Source organism: Bombus vosnesenskii, unplaced genomic scaffold (assembly GCF_011952255.1).
Source record: "Bombus vosnesenskii isolate JDL3184/JDL3185 unplaced genomic scaffold, Bvos_JDL3184-5_v1.1 scf7180000013316, whole genome shotgun sequence".
Lineage (NCBI taxonomy): Eukaryota > Metazoa > Arthropoda > Insecta > Hymenoptera > Apidae > Bombus > Bombus vosnesenskii.
The window spans coordinates 4,598,600-4,614,607 of NW_022882962.1; the positions used below are offsets into that span (position 1 = coordinate 4,598,600).

At 38.9% G+C, this 16,008-nt stretch overlaps 3 protein-coding genes across 4 annotated transcripts in view; 1 reads left to right on the plus strand and 2 right to left on the minus strand.

The window, feature by feature from the left end:
• The window catches only part of LOC117235434 (probable G-protein coupled receptor Mth-like 1), a 153,662-nt gene extending 142,991 nt beyond the window's left edge, over positions 1-10,671 (plus strand). The window contains exon 7 of the mRNA XM_033497446.1: positions 5,832-10,671. Coding sequence (XP_033353337.1) covers positions 5,832-6,165 — 334 coding nt within the window. The 3' untranslated portion in view covers positions 6,166-10,671. The remainder of the gene's footprint in view (positions 1-5,831) is intronic.
• Positions 10,672-11,561: 890 nt separating this feature from the next.
• Positions 11,562-15,987, minus strand: LOC117235433 (protein MTO1 homolog, mitochondrial). Of its 2 annotated transcripts, none has more exons than XM_033497445.1 (10): positions 15,924-15,987; positions 14,040-14,267; positions 13,673-13,972; positions 13,415-13,591; positions 12,931-13,338; positions 12,667-12,839; positions 12,137-12,577; positions 11,950-12,053; positions 11,806-11,866; positions 11,562-11,741 (listed from the first exon to the last, which is right to left on the minus strand). In XM_033497445.1, exons 2-10 carry the CDS (start codon positions 14,248-14,250, stop codon positions 11,607-11,609), a joined length of 2,010 nt encoding a protein of 669 aa, XP_033353336.1. In that variant the 5' UTR covers positions 14,251-14,267; positions 15,924-15,987; the 3' UTR covers positions 11,562-11,606. The 2 variants fall into 2 exon arrangements, with proteins under 2 accessions (XP_033353336.1, XP_033353335.1); XM_033497444.1 differs by lacking the exon at positions 15,924-15,987 and adding an exon at positions 15,759-15,887.
• Positions 14,354-15,752, minus strand: LOC117235435 (MKRN2 opposite strand protein). The gene is made up of 2 exons (XM_033497448.1): positions 15,311-15,752; positions 14,354-15,219 (listed from the first exon to the last, which is right to left on the minus strand). The coding sequence occupies exon 2, from the start codon at positions 15,057-15,059 to the stop codon at positions 14,457-14,459; it is 603 nt and encodes a 200-aa protein (XP_033353339.1). The 5' UTR covers positions 15,060-15,219; positions 15,311-15,752; the 3' UTR covers positions 14,354-14,456.
• Positions 15,988-16,008: the final 21 nt, after the last annotated feature.

The window sequence follows — 16,008 nt, forward strand, 5'->3', positions numbered from 1 at the left end:
TCTTTCAATCGAAGAACAAACACGAGAGTTGAAGTTGAAATTAGAAACTCGAATGGAAAGCATAACGCGTGTTACAAGCGTAAGTTGATTAAAATAGCGTGGAAAGTAAAGACGAAGGTTGTTTTTCGGTGGAAGAGATGACTAAACCGGTGGTTTATGCCGCTAAAGGTGATTGATTTTGTTTAAAGGATTTTTCGAAACAATACGGTTGTCGAGGGATCTCGATTTCAATGAAATCTCGTTGAAAAGTTGATTCATGGTGCGTTAATTCGCAATATTTTTCATGCAACTTTCAGCGAGCTGTTATTTTGACGGATCGCTCGGATGCTTATTCGATTTATCGCAAATATTTGCAATTCTTCAAGGTGCCACGAAGAAATGAAACGTAAAAATACGTAGGTTGGATGAAAGAATACTCGTTAAACGAGTTGATGTTGTTCGAACGAGTCACGAATGTACAGGATGCAATAGAAGACGAGAACGAACAAGATCACTTTTAGAAAAAGAAAATAAATACGTAAAAATAGAAACTCTTCTGATCTCTGTCAAGGTTGATGCACGGGTCTACGTTAACTAAACTTCTTTTACTTCACTCCCTACAGTACGCTTCGAAAATATTTGATCGGATATCGAATATGAAAATAAGAAACTCGTATAAAAATGACGTTTTACGAGACATCTTTGAATAGCAAGTTCCAATAAAAATGTCCGATTTTGGAATGCGCATAAAAACCATTAGAAAAGCGATGTTTCGCTTGCTATAACGTAAAATATTCGAATAATTTGTGTTTAATCGAATAAAACGAAGAATTTAAACGCTTAATAAACAAGCGAAGATAGCAGCAAATAATTTATAAATAAATAATTTATCGTTTCGAAAATATCTCGTTATAATACATTATCGTTCAGCGCTTGAGAAAATAAAAGATCACAGAAATTAAAAAAATCACAGAAAATCGATGTTCAGACGAAATCATTCATTCACGTAGCGACCAATGAATGACGCGCCGGTCGTGAGCTCTCTGCTCGCGATTTAAAAGTTCAGCGTCGCTGCCAAAATAAACGCGTCGCAAATAAAACCTCGTCGGTGTATCATAGCGTTCAAAGGAGACAGAAGAAGAAGAAAAGGACTTTTACTTTTGAATTATGTTCCGAGCAGAAACGACAAGGTTGCCGGTCGAAACGTAAACGTGATAAAACACGCGCTGTAACCGTCAGCTGGATGATGCGGGTAGATGCAGTCCTTACGATTGCATCGTTCTCGTTTCTTCTCCATTTTCAACCTCCCACTGTTCCGACATCGTCTCTTTTCTGCTGGAAAATCTTCGTGGATCGTAAAGTGGATACCTGTGTATTCGCCAGCTTTTAGAGATTCCGGATAGATCTCGCGGAAGCAATGGAAAATATGCTGGTCGACGAGCTTTAGCCGTGTTCGCGACTAATGTAAATTCTTACAAACGTAATAGATAAATTTATTTTATAGCCAGTATTTCGTTTGATGTTCCTTTTTTCACCCTTCGTATTGTCGTTTCTCTTCTTCCGTTCGACCCTGATGAGTCATTTCCAAGAAAATCACATCTCTTTGTCACAAACGTCGCTCTATCTTTTCCGTTAAAAGTCCTTCGAAGACACGGAGAGTTCGAAATAAATCTTGATCGCACCAAGATCGTGTTTGATCTATCGAGATAGACTGCAATAAACGGAAACTCGAACGACTCTACTCCGGCCAGTGGTGTTTCCTATGCAGCTGCAAAGTTTCTCATAAATTGCAATCGTAATACCTAACACTTTGAACGTTTCTTCCTTTCTTTTTTTCATTATTTCACGCTGATTATATAAAGAACATCCATATAATAATAACGTCCAGACGAAATGGTCCTCATTAAACATGTTCCGCGTTACGAGTGTAACGAGCGATCGAAGCATGCATCGGTGTGTCGTTTCCAAATCTTTTTTTCTTCCTCTTTCTTTCTCCCTTCTTCTTTTTCTATCTTTTTCTTCTTTTTTTTTTTTTTTATTAGATGCCGTCGATATTTTCAGTCTCAGACAGACGCTAACAATCCATATTCACCCCTCTGTCTCGTTACGTCAATTAACACGTAGCTGGATCCGCGATCCTACTTTCTTTCCAAACGCGGCGAGTGGCATTAATTTGAAGCGTCGAACAAAAATACGAATGGCTGTCTGCTTCAAATGACTCTACTTCGCCCTTCCTCCGCCTCGATTCGATGGAAACCCACCCTTCTCAATTTCGTGCTCGATCTTTCAAACTGTTCATCGACTCGTTTCTCCACAAATTTTCTAGCAACGACGTAGAACGGAGGATGCAATCCTCGAGTGAGATGGCGTTGGTAGAAGTAGACCGAAATGCGGCCTTCTACGTTAAAATATACCCCGAACTTACACCAAACCGTAGAATACGATACGTGGTATTAAAAATATTTCTGCTTGTATTTCTGTGCCTAAAATCAAGTGTGGTGAATATACTGAAAATATACTAAAATTATTCTGAACGGTAATTTTTACAATGTACCCCTCAATATTTTTATCGGCAAGTGTGACGAATATACTGAAAATACACTAAAATTATTCTGGACGGTAATTTTTACAATGTACCTCTTAATATTTCTATCGGCAAGTGTGATGAATATACTGAAAATGTACTAAAATTATTCTGGACGGTAATTTTTACAATGTACCCCTTAATATTTTTATCGGCAAGTGTGACGAATATACTGAAAATATACTAAAATTATTCTGGACGGTAATTTTTACAATGTACCTCTTAATATTTTTATCGGCATACTTTTATCTTCTAACGAAGTGTTTTTCTTTTTTACCAGGCTCTACGTTTCATTTTCACAGTATCTAATAATCGAAACGTACCAAGTGCGCGTTATTCTGTAAAATTACTCAATGCATCAGTCGTCATGATGCTCCACATATAGCAAGTAGTAGATCAAAACAAAAGATGATAAAACATCAAAGATAGTCTGTTTGACTTGATCACGATCCAAGTGCAGTAAACGAACACTATTGATAAACAGAAATGGTGAAATCTTAAAAGAGGAATAAGGGGTATATAAAATTTGACCATTATCCGTAGCTGTCCTTGCTTCTTGCTCGTCGTTTGGCATACAAAGCCGATTCGACGGGGCTTTGATCGGTCAAGTACGTTCTCAAAAATCTTCTCTTTCATGTTCTCCTCGCCTTTCAAGCGTTCATCGTGTACCGTGGTTCTTGGGTGCAGCTGTTCCCGCACAGGTGATCGACCGTTTGTTTGCATTCCGCTGTTCGATGGGCCTTCATGCTTATCACGCGCCTCCACGTTTCCCACCACGGTGAAAGGTTCATCCTGCACGCGCGAGTTCACCTTCTGCATTCGTGGACGCGTGTCTAATTTGCTTTCTTCGCATATCATTACGGCTGTAGAGATTTTTCATGCGCCGATCGTTCCGCGAATTCGTTGTTTGGATTGAAACCATCGGCCCGCGGTGCACGCCGATGAATTTTTCAGTAGTCTCCGCACGATAAAATTTTCATCCGAATAATAATCGACGAACCGGTACTACCCGTACATACTCGTATAACGGTGGATCGATAATAAAAGCCTTGCATCATTGATGACGAAATCCCGACGATATTTCCATCAGTCTGCGTTCGTACCCATGTCACGTCTTGTTGACTATTGTTCCAATTTGAAAGACAAATAATTCTACACGTGGCAATATCAGATTTGTTGCTCGACTTGTTAGACGTCTGTGCTATTCAAGACGTGGAGATTCATTGGATCGTAGACTCGAAAAAATCGGATACACGAAGAATTAAAAATTAAGACAAAGGCTTCGGAAATTTTTGGCTACAGCACGCTATATAAATTTGGGCAATTAAGGATCTGTATAAAAAATTTGAAATATCAAAAAAACAAGGACGCGTTAGAAATTGTCTACTATAATTTATTATGGAAAATTAAATAATAATTATAAGCTTTAGATTTGTTACTATACTTGTCAGATATCTGGTATGTTTTTATATTGAGATGGAATATAGTAAAAAGAGCGACTTTAAAAGAGCTTTGTATAGAGTAGACCACCGGTTACAAATAGTTAATTGATTTCAAATAAGATGTAGTAAAATCTAATCGACAGCCGGTGCATTAAGATTATGTTTCTGCCTTTGATGGTTTTATTTCCACTGAGCATTAAACCGTAATTATCATAATACATATGCGTAACATGGTCGCGTGGCATCTCGTAATAGCTGGATGCAAGAATCTTCTATTTTCGAGGCGCCGCCTAATTGTTACGAGCGGGGAATATGCAAACATCTCGCGGCTTGCAACCGGTGGTGGTTCAAAAATAACGCGGCGATCAACGAGAGAGCGGAGAAGTAAGCAAAGCGGAAAAGCGGCGAGTAGAGTTGGCGTTCTCGCGTGGAAACGGCTGAGTCGACCTGATTCGAACTTACTTGCATGGGCCAGTTTCGCACATGGCAACCTGCTAAATGTGGCATCGGGAGGGATCGATTATAAAAGTCGAATCTGCGAGGCGAATTTCGTATCAAAATTTTAAAGTTTTCGTTGGATTATAGACTCGACAAAATCGGATACGCCAAGAATTACTAACTAAAATAAAGGCTTCGGAAATTCTTGGCTACAGCACGCTATAGAAATTTGTGCAATTAAGGATCTGTATAAAAAATTTGAAATATCAAAAAAAAGAACGCGTTAGAAATTGTCTACTGCAACAAAAAATACAGATTTTATCGACGTTCGATTATACGTCGTAAGTTGGAAAACATTGCGACAGCGATAATAAAGATTGGGCAACCACGAAAGTACTAAAATGGGGAATGGCAGGAGGGAAAGAGGACTCCGTGGCCTTTATAACGCTATAATTTCGCGACACAACACCGTAACGGGCTGCGAATACTCAGCCGGAACGAATTAATAATGCTTTGACTTCGACCACAATGCGATGCATACATTACTCGTGGCGGCGCAACGTGTCACGCTGAACAAACGGATACGTTTGCGGCCTGATTTATGTTCATCGTAATTGAACGTAGCGCTAATTGAATCGGGTCGCTTTTTGTCGCCGGAAATTCGTCGCGGTACCTGTGGCGTCGCGGCTGAACGATATCCCCGTAACACGAATAAAACAGCATTTTTACGAAACATGAAAAATAACGTTCCTATATGCTGCGCGTATAACGAGAAAGATAAATGTGCAGAGAATTTTCTTAAACCAACGTGTATCTCCATAGATCTCTGAATCACTGCCTTGTCATTCCTCGTTCTTTGAATTCAAGGCACAATAACCGTCATAAATCAAGCAGGCCAGACCCAAAAAATTCCTTTCACGCGCAACTGATAATAAATGCTTAAGATTCTCCGAGCAATGTGTCAACTACGCGAACCCGTATTCCCTCGGATGATCGCTTTAACCAATTCAATTATCCAAACCATCGACGAGTCTCCCTAAATTCTAATCGACCTTGTGGATTCTTTTTCTCTTAACCCCAGTGTGGGCAAGTGTCGAGTAGACATTTCTATATTTCTTTTAACAACTTAATTGATTTCTAGCGATGGTAACATAAAATCGCTTCAGAGCCGAAGAAAGTGCAAACGTTTGAAATATCGAAGCTTGAAATTTGTTTCGTGAAATTCTGTTCATGAAGATACGAGTTTGTAAAAAAATCCGACATCTAATAGGCAATCTCGACCGGAGTCCCCTATAGAGTTTCTAATGCGACTTCTTCGAGCACTCGATCATCTTCAAACTAAATACTCATTTCCTAGCTCTGACGAGGATCTAATGTTTCTGTTTCAGAGCCGCACTGGGCCGTGTGTGCATGAAGCTGGTGGTCGTGATGGGCGTCACCTGGGTAGCCGACGTGGTCTCGTGGGCAGTCGGTGGTCCTCAATACATCTGGTACTTCACCGACTTGATAAACGCGTTCCAGGGCGTGCTGATCTTCGCGGTAGTTGGCTGCCAGCCCCAGGTCCGCGCCGCCTTGAAAAGGATCTGCAACAGGAATCCAAGGACCAACGCTGGAAGGCAGGGAAACGGACTGAGCACCACCAGTCACGGAATGCCCAGCATGGGCGACAGCGTCATTCAGAATCCGAGCACGAAGACCGCTCCGCTGGAAACCATCTGCTAAGCGACTTCTCTGACCTGCCGCTTCCGACAGTCGAGCTTCTCTGACGGCGTGCTTGCTCTGTTTAGTCCGTTGGAACCGTCGCTGTCGGTCAGTTTAGAGTTACTCGACTCTCAAGCAGAGAGATCGAGACAAGATTCAGTGGACGGGAAGTCGAAAGCGTGTGTTGGAAAGAGGCAGATTCGCGAATCTCGTGAAACACGTAAAACAGACGCGGAAGTCCACGAAGCGGAAGAACACTGTATACGAAGCGACCAGCGTGAAAAGCATCGCATTGATGGATCACTACCAAGAAACAGCATTCTCTTTTCTCTGTTCATAGTTCGTGCGATTCTTAATACGAACGCTGTTGATACTTAATAATACGATCGTCTTCGAAGGAGATAGAGAAAAGCTTCTATATCTACTATCCGTTCCCGATTCGCGTTGCAGGGTCGACGACCTCGAGGCCGTGAACTTGAAATAACCGGACTTCCCCGTTCCGGATGACTTTGTGACTCGACGAGTGCCGTTTCACGAACATTGCCCGTATACAAGTAGGCCCGTCCAAGTAGGACTCGACTCGCGTCAAAAATCCTCGTCTACTAAGAAAAGAGGTCGTCGACCTTGGGAGAAGTACAGTCGCCAAGAACGCGTTTGCTCGCCGCTCGTGTCCCTGCGGACTAAACGCGGGGAAAGCGGTAGAACGCGCGAGCTGTCACTTTGAATGGTTGATTGTCTCGACAGGGAACACAATGGAGAACAGAGAAAACAACGCGAAGCGACAAATATTCATAGAGACACCCGTCCTGGTTCGAGTCCCCTCTCGAGAGAAAAGCGCGTTCCCAACCACTCTCGGTCCAGCTTTCACTCGCGTCGAATTTCCTGTTATCGTTGCAATTTGTAATTCGCGCCACTCTCTGGATTCATCCGTCTTTTCATCTCTCTAACGATGATTCGAAGCGAGAGTTGCGTTGTTCGTTGTCACCGATCGCTCAGAGATTCGTCGTCGAATCAACCAGGCCGTCGTTAACGCGCGTAGGAGCAACCAGTCACTGTCCATCGATTATACGCCGAGCGAAGTTAACGAGATGATGTGTGGCCGATACGAGACACGCTATTTCGGTATTAACAAACGGCGCCGGACGAGGTCGATTACGAGGGAATTTTTCGCGCGACAGTAAATACGATCATCGATATTAATACATGGTCGCTCGTTTTGCTCGTTTTTGAACGTCTGACGTTCTGCTATTCGCGATCACGCGTCGATTCTACAAATAAATGACACATCGGGACCACGAACATTTCCCAATAAACGAACGACGTGTGTGACGTGTACGATCGATGAAATCGCAACGACCTTGACCTGTGTTCGCGAGCACGCGTCAGGTGAATCCGGAACTTTCTTCGCGGCACGTCCTTCGTTATTCATCGAGCGTGCTTAAGGCCACGAGCGATCCCTCTTCAATTTCCTTCGGCATAAATTTGCATCAACCGACTACAATCGTGGCTACCATTAACGCGTTGCATTAGGAGTCTTGTAGCGTAGTCTCGTCGACGTCAGTCGCGCATCATTTTCTTGAAATACATTCAACGTCTCCTTATTCCACTTCTTTCGTACGACTGCCGGATCATCGACGACTTACATTTATCGATCCACGGCGTTAATGGCGTTTTTTCGATCATGCTATCTCGACAATGGACCGCGAAAAACACAGAGGGGCTCGAAGAAAAGCAACAACACTGCCAAAATCAATTTCAATGACAAAACTCGAAGCAATTTTTCGCCTCATGTTGCAGTAATTTTGATGAGATTTTACAATATCGCTAGTTTGATCGTAAACACAACGAAGCATCGTTCGCACATCTCCGTTAGGATAAACCATATTCTTTTTGATACTTTTAATACCGTGAAAATGATTTTACACAGGTGATGCGATAGGGACAATGTAAGTCGATCTAAAAAGCAATCAGTTCAATTGAAGTTGAATCGAGAGAGGAGAGTGTTTTTTTTTTTTTTGTACAGGTGAGTCACGCTTTCACGAAGTCATACGTAGGTAGGTCAGGGCATAATGGACGACAACTCGTGACAATACACACTAGGAATTCAATGCCTTCTGAAATGCCTTCCAAACGTGGTGTTCAACGTGCCGAATTGTATACAATGGGAAACCAGACGGAGACCAGATGAAGTCTCCTGTCTCTTTCGGTTCTCGCATCGCGTGCGACCGTGCGAGATTACCATTTCTCCAAGCGATTTCCGGCGTAACTTCCGATGACATTCCACGACAGATTCATTCACCTTGCAGCGATGAATTAATCACAATTACGCGTCAGTGTGCGATAAAATCACGACAAGCGATGAATATTGATATTCTTGATTTTTTATCAGTTCGCAAAACTATTTCTTTACGGTAGAGTCTTTTTCTCTTCTTTTTTTTTTTTGTCATCAGTTCAATTCCAAATCAAGTGCTGAGTCGTTGCGAATGTCATGGGAAATCGCTGAGTGCGATAACACGCACCGCATAAAAACCGTCTCACGTCTGCGTAGAATTAGTACCTCGCACTCGAGTTTGCTATTCTTTAGACCACACGTTCGCGCGAGTAACTCTGAACGCGCGAGCGGGAGTAAAGTAATCATTGTCATTGTTTCTTCAGGTGCATCCAAGAGACTGAGCCATGTACCCCTCCGCTCATGTTAATCGGAAACTATCTGAATTCTCTGCGAAGATACTCCACTACTGTTTTCTAAACAGATCTTCCTCCCTGAAATGGTACCAAAGCTTACACGTAGACTCAATTTCTCAACAACGTTTAAATCGAAAGCTTCTCCTTTTAGAAAAACCTTATGAGAGTTTATATGATCTTCGTAGAGTGACAGATCGTTTCTAAAATCATATTAGTTCCTTTTCTTCTTGTATGAATGAGAGTGGAGCGCAAAGTCGTCAAAGTTTCGTCGATAAATATCACGTGTTCGAAAACGGAAATTCTTGATCTTTCGTTTCTCGTAAATAACGAAACTCGTAATTGTTCGATTCCTTGTCGACATTGTTGTCCATGCCGCGTGTGTGTCGTGCCTGCGTGTACGTAATTGCGTGACAATGCGAGCGTGTGAATGGTACTGTGTAATTAGCGTATTAACGAACAGTAACTTCGTTATAAATCCCTTGCTATGTATAATCGCGGCCGAACAATGCGTAACGAGCCGGCGACAGTCGTAGCAGCTTTTCCGTTTCGTCCGCTCGTAATTCATCGCGATGTGGACTAAACCATCGCGTTTATTTTGCATCTGGCTCGATGACGCGAGTTCAAGGATCAATTAATCTCGCTGGTGATCGAGTCTGCGACAAATCGACGATCGTCAAGCTCGTACGCATCGATCGTTCCCCGTCATTGCATCTCCTTGTAGATAAACATTTTCTCGTCATTATGTTACTTGTAATTATACGGTAAGCGCATATAAGTTATTCGTGTCCGTCGTACGCGACCAGCAACAAGATTTAAGAATAATACAAGCCACTTTGAGAAATTGTTGCTGGTCGTAAGGATGGATCTCGATGTACATTAATTCAACATTCAGTGTAGTCGACGATAATTCGTTAGGTAGTTAGGGTAATCGATGAGCAAAGAGGAACAGCGTAGCCTTAAAACTAATTTATTCGGAGTAGTCGTTGTTGACGTATGAACAATAAGAGAAACGTAACATTTAGTATACACGTACATACACGTAAACGTATAAACATACACGAAAACTTGCCAGTATAGAGAATTAGAATTAAGAAGGGAACACGTGAATCACAGCGAGAGCACGATGGAGATCGTGGCAAGAGAAAAAGAAAAAGAATGGCTCTGGCGATCGTTCCGGGGGGAAAATACCCGCGATCGGCCAACGCGTTTAAACGGTTATTGAGGACCGCGTGCCTTCGCGTAATTTACGTGCGTGCATTCGCAGCGCGGAAAATCCAATGTTGAATTTAACATGGAGAACGTTCCCAACCACGGTGAAACGCGCTTGGTATGACAACCGTGGTCATTGGGATAGATTAGAAAGTCATTGATTTGGAATTTTATAGAAAATGCATTGTCCAAAATTGAACAATTAACACTAATTTAAAGTTATTGATAATCGATTCGACATTGGATTCTTCGCGAGGTAGGAAATTTCGTAAATTTGGCCAAAATAGTTCTTCACTTTTTGTATATTTTTTACCGTAATAGATGAAGAATGAAACGAAGGATTGTTGTGCGGAAACTGTTATATCGAGAAGAAGAAGGTTGATTCTTCGGAGACACGGAGGCTATTATAGGGAGACAATAGTATTAACTCGTCGTGCGATTTAGAGGACGAGTTTATGGCGAGCTCGTATTGGCTCGATTAACCATGTAGAGAGAGAACAGCCGGATTACCATGGTAGAGAAATTTATAATTACAACGACCCTGTACTACGGCCGATCGTACACCATTCCTGTACAATGTATCGTAACAGTATTTACTATTGCACTAATGGTAATAAAGAATAACTGTTAGTACATGTTTTGTTGCTGTTTGAAACATCGATTTATTGTCCAGTAGATTTATTTTCTAATCCTTATATATCCTCAAATTATTCTACTTTCTTAATTTGTTTTAGCTCCTTGTAGACAAATATAGGGACATCGTGAAATTTCTACGACATATAGATGTCAAAGTAGCCCTCATCTTCTCGATCTTAAAAAGCAATAAATTTCATTTAGTTCGTTATAAAATTTGAAGTAATGCGAGGGTACGTCGCGCGTGCCTTCAGCGAATAAATTGATTACGCGAGTAATCTCGTAACGACGTTTACCCTGGGTATGCTTCATCAATTCGGTAGTGAGAAGTTTGAAGCTGGACGAACCCCTCTTAATTCAATCAGGCAAACTTCCCTGCTATGGACTCTGACATTAGTTGCGCCAGCCGAAATGGAAACTTCGACCGCATTGTAAGTTAGAGACAATTACTCTAGTCTTATTAAACGAGCGTATTTCACAAGTAGCCGCAATTGAGTTTCGTCTCTTCCGCGTAAATTCTCACTACGGGATTCGTATGCGAACCAACCGATACTGACACGCGAGGTATTAATAATTTCGTAGTGTTTCGAAATTCGAGTAAACACGGAGTTTCGATAATTCTTGTCAAACAAGTGTAAGCAAGTTTCTATTTAAGGAAGATTGATGGTTGCTGGCACGATACATCCGGTGGTTAAACAGGAGGGCAACAACCTTCCATTTGTTCTACTCTTAAGACGAACGTTTAAGGCTGATAGTTGAGTGACATCTTAAGAATTGGGGTCCGTCTTCGAGTCTGAATAGACTCCAACTTTGTTTAGTTCCAGACGTGCATGCAAACGATTTTCAATGGGTTTTTTGTTGTTGATATGCACACATTAAATAAACATACGTAAAGTATATGATTTGATCGGCTATTTATTTTAGTTGATTTGCTATCAAAGTTGATTTGTTATTAAAGTTGACTTCCTAGCTCTATTCTGTACATTTTCCTGTATATTTTTCCGTATATAATTTATTAAACGAAAAATAGCAGGTGGAGTGACTCCTTGAATACGACTGGCTGCAGCGATCTATGCAGAAAAAATAATAAGGATAATGACTGCGAAAATTATGAAGATTTATTTCTACACTTACTGTATATGGTTGAAACTCAGAGAGTTTTTCTCTTTCCTCCAGAGATAAACTTAATTGAGGTCTATATCGGAACACATTCAGTCATTAGTAAAGATAACTGCACTTAATAGATATCACAATTTATATTTCAGATAATTAACTTACGAGTTATAGTCTATGGATGGCGGGATAAGCAACTGTTCGTTTTTGCGAATTTCTCTGATTTCTTCCTCTATTTTCTTTAAAGAATCTGCATACAATGCTTCTATCTATAAGATTAAATAGATGGTCATAATAAAAGATGATAAGCCGTACTGATTTAAAAATATCACTTGCAACAAAATATTGCTACCTTTAATCTTCTTGAAATAATTGGATCATCTGCGAGATGTCCAAAGCGATCAGGAAGTGCTTTGATAAATTTATCAACGTCATAAAACTGTATCATATCAAAACCAGATCTTAAATTAGTATTCTTAGAAACTGGAACACCCAGTAATTGACACCACTTTGCATTGTGATGAATTTCATTTTTAAACAACTCTATATTTTCTTTTAGTTTGGATAAAATTTCTTCTGTTTTTATCATTCTTTCCTCTGATACGCAACCACTTTCATACCCCTTTTTGGTAAGCCTTTGATCTGCATTATCTGGTCGTAGACTTAATCGAAATTCTGCACGACTGGTGAACATTCTATATGGTTCATTTGTACCAAGTGTAGTAAGATCATCAATGAGTACACCGATATAGCCTTCTGTTCGACTTATTATCAATGGCTTTTTATTAAGAACCTAGTAAATAGATTATTCAACGAAATAAAACAATGAATTTCTTCGTTATTAACTTAAAAAGTTCATAATAAAAAATGGGTGATAGAGACCTTGGCCGCAGCATTAACACCTGCTATAATTCCTTGTGCAGCTGCTTCTTCGTAACCAGTTGTACCATTTATTTGCCCAGCAAGAAATAGCCCTGGAATCCTTTTGGTCTCTAACGTAACGTGTAATTCTTTTGGGTCAATATAATCATACTCAACTCCATAACCTGGTCTCACTGCGCATAAGATTACAACGTTATATTAATATATTTAAAAACATGGAATGTCAGAATATACATATGTATATCATAAAGGGAACAGATTTACCCATTTTAGCATTTTCTAATCCTGGAATACATTTAATAAGTTCTTCTTGTTTCTCTGCTGGAAGTGTACATGATAATCCTGAGGGGTATATAATGGGTGAATCTAAACCTTCAGGTTCCAGCCAAATTTGGTGTTCATGTGTATTAAACCTAAGAACTTTGCTTTCTATACTTGGACAATACCGTGGTCCTGTTATCTCCTCTGTAACGTGTAAATTACAATGCATGTTGTCTTTTACAATTTTTGAGACAGCTTCGTTTGTATATGTTAGATAACAATTTATTTGTTGTTCTACAGGTAACCAGACAGTATTATTCATGAATGAAAATGGCGTTGATACTTCGTCTGGTTTATGTACATCACATTTGGAAAAATCGATAGTAGATTTTTCTAACCGCGGTGGTGTACCTAGAAAAATATTTTAAAACATGAGAACATTTAGAGCCTGTAAAGAAAGTATATAAAACATGATTATGACAATTACCAGTTTTTAATCTTCCCATTCTAAATCCAATTGTTTCTAACGTGTTAGCTAATCCAATGCTGGGTTCATCACCAAATCTACCAGCAGGTCTTTTTTCTAATCCAATATTAATTTGACCTTTTAGAAAAGTACCTGTTGTTATGACGACTGTATCACTGTATATTTTTGTCCCATCCCCTGAAACACGATTTTCATAAATATTTTATTTGTTTAAAAATTAATAACATACATATATCCAATTTAAAAGAATAAGCATACTAAGAATTATTCCATGACAACTTGGAGAATCTCCATGTACAATTAAATCTTCCACAGAGGATTCATATATTTGTAAACCAGGCGTATTGAAAAGCTCCTTCTGTATGTGCTTCTTATATAAGACACGATCAATTTGAGCTCTATATCCCCATACAGCTGGCCCTTTAGAACTATTTAGGATTTTATAATTAATTCCAGAGATATCACAGATACGGCAACAAATACCATCTAAAGCATCTATTTCTCTCATAAGGTTTCCTTTTCCAATTCCACCAAAGGATGGATTACATGACATTTCTCCTATGAAAGTATTGTCATAATTTTTATTCAATAATCTTTAATATTAAGAGAGAAACAAAAGTGATACCTATTGTGCTTTTCTTATGAGTAACTAATAATGTTTTTGCACCCATCCTAGCAGCTGCTGCACAAGCTTCTGTTCCAGCATGACCACCACCAATAACAATGACATCAAATTTATATTGATGATTGTTTGATGAAAGATTTCTTAATAATTGAAGAAAACCTCGTCTATAATTTCTGCCTAATGGAGGCAATCTGATCTTGTTATACTTCATTGTATTATCAAAGTATTCTAGGATGAAAAAAATGAGCATTTTATTAAACACGTACTAAATGATTTATTGTAATAATTATAAATATATAATATGTGTAAAAAATATACTCATATAATGATTTTAAAAGGCAAATACATAGAGATCTATATAATACCAATAATACATATAAATCTACGTAGAAAGCAAATATAGAAAATGAACTTTTCTTAAGATATAAAAAATTCATTATTTTCTAATTTCATAAATAAAAAATTATATGTAAGAGCATCTCTAAGTTTTGGTAATATTAACTTTTCGCATATAGTTTCTTTATTCGTAAAGTTCATATTCATATATTTCAAATTATTTATAAACTCTATAACGAAGTTAAAACAATTCATCGAGATTTCATCATAATTTTCAGATTTCCATTTCGAGTCTTTTAACATTATTTTTAATGTTTCATTCCAATGACTGTCCCAAGATGAAGGGATTACATTTATCGCAATGCAATTTGTCCATCTTGAACAATCATTTAGTATTAAACCCTCTTTGTCGTATTCAAAAACAAGGCCATTCATGTTAGTTATTCCTATATGCAAATCATTTACGATATGATAATCAGTTAAAAAATTGCCATTAGCTGGCCTAACAACTATAGAATTTGGTTCACACGCTGCATTTTTATATGGATATGGAACAAGAAAGGGCATTATTTTATATTCTGTAATACATAATTGACAAATTGGGCATATTTCTGGAACAGCTTTACAGAATATGCTTTTTGAACAACAATGACGAAAACACAATATTTTTGAGTCACAAGCCATAATTTTTAACTAATATCAATAATATAGTTTTGTTTCAAATGATGACATTGTATACAAGATGTTAGGTTATATCGCACAATTTAGTGACGAATGAAGTTATCTAGAGAAACACAGTCAAAATCCTGCTCTCTAATCTCATTTTTTACGCATGCGATAAGGGCTACAAATGAAATACATAATTTTAAATAAAAAAAAGGATAATGCAAATTATATTTGTAACAGAATAGTATGATTTCGAGAAAGCACATTACCTGTTATAATTTACTACATTTAACTGTGAAAATATCTTTATATCATTAATATACATATATTCAACTTTAATTTATTTGTTTATATGTATATCTATATTTTTACGGATTTCTCAACAAATACTTCCTCCACATCAATAAGATAAAAGCTAGAAGATCACCATTAACCGTTTATTACATATCTCAGTATATACTATACCGCCGACGAGGTACAATATGGGTCAGAATCATATAAAAAAAACTGTGGTCTGGACCACGATCATATAAGCAGATTTCATAACTAGGCTAAACCGTTCAAAAATTGAGTCGTGTCTAGTCATGAAAAATTAAAATCAAAGGTCAATAAAGGCAGAGACAACAAGATTTGTGCTATTTTTACACAATGGCGTTACACGACGAATCCTAATCTCTCGATTGAAGTACTCTACTGCGGAGAAATTAACGAACATACTTCGATCACTAAGAGCCTTATCTCCTCCATTAGAGTTTCAGATCTGTATATACGATCGTGTGATGAGAACCTTCTTATCTTCCATGTTGATTTTTCACAACTAATTACGACTCAATTTTTGGACGGTTACCCCTAGGCTTCGGCTATATGAGTGTCGAGACTTACAATCCTATTCTTAGTCAATGTTATCGTGGTGCCGTTTGTTCCTTCCATCGTGAGTCGAATCTCAGTCGACAAGTCGAGAGACAAC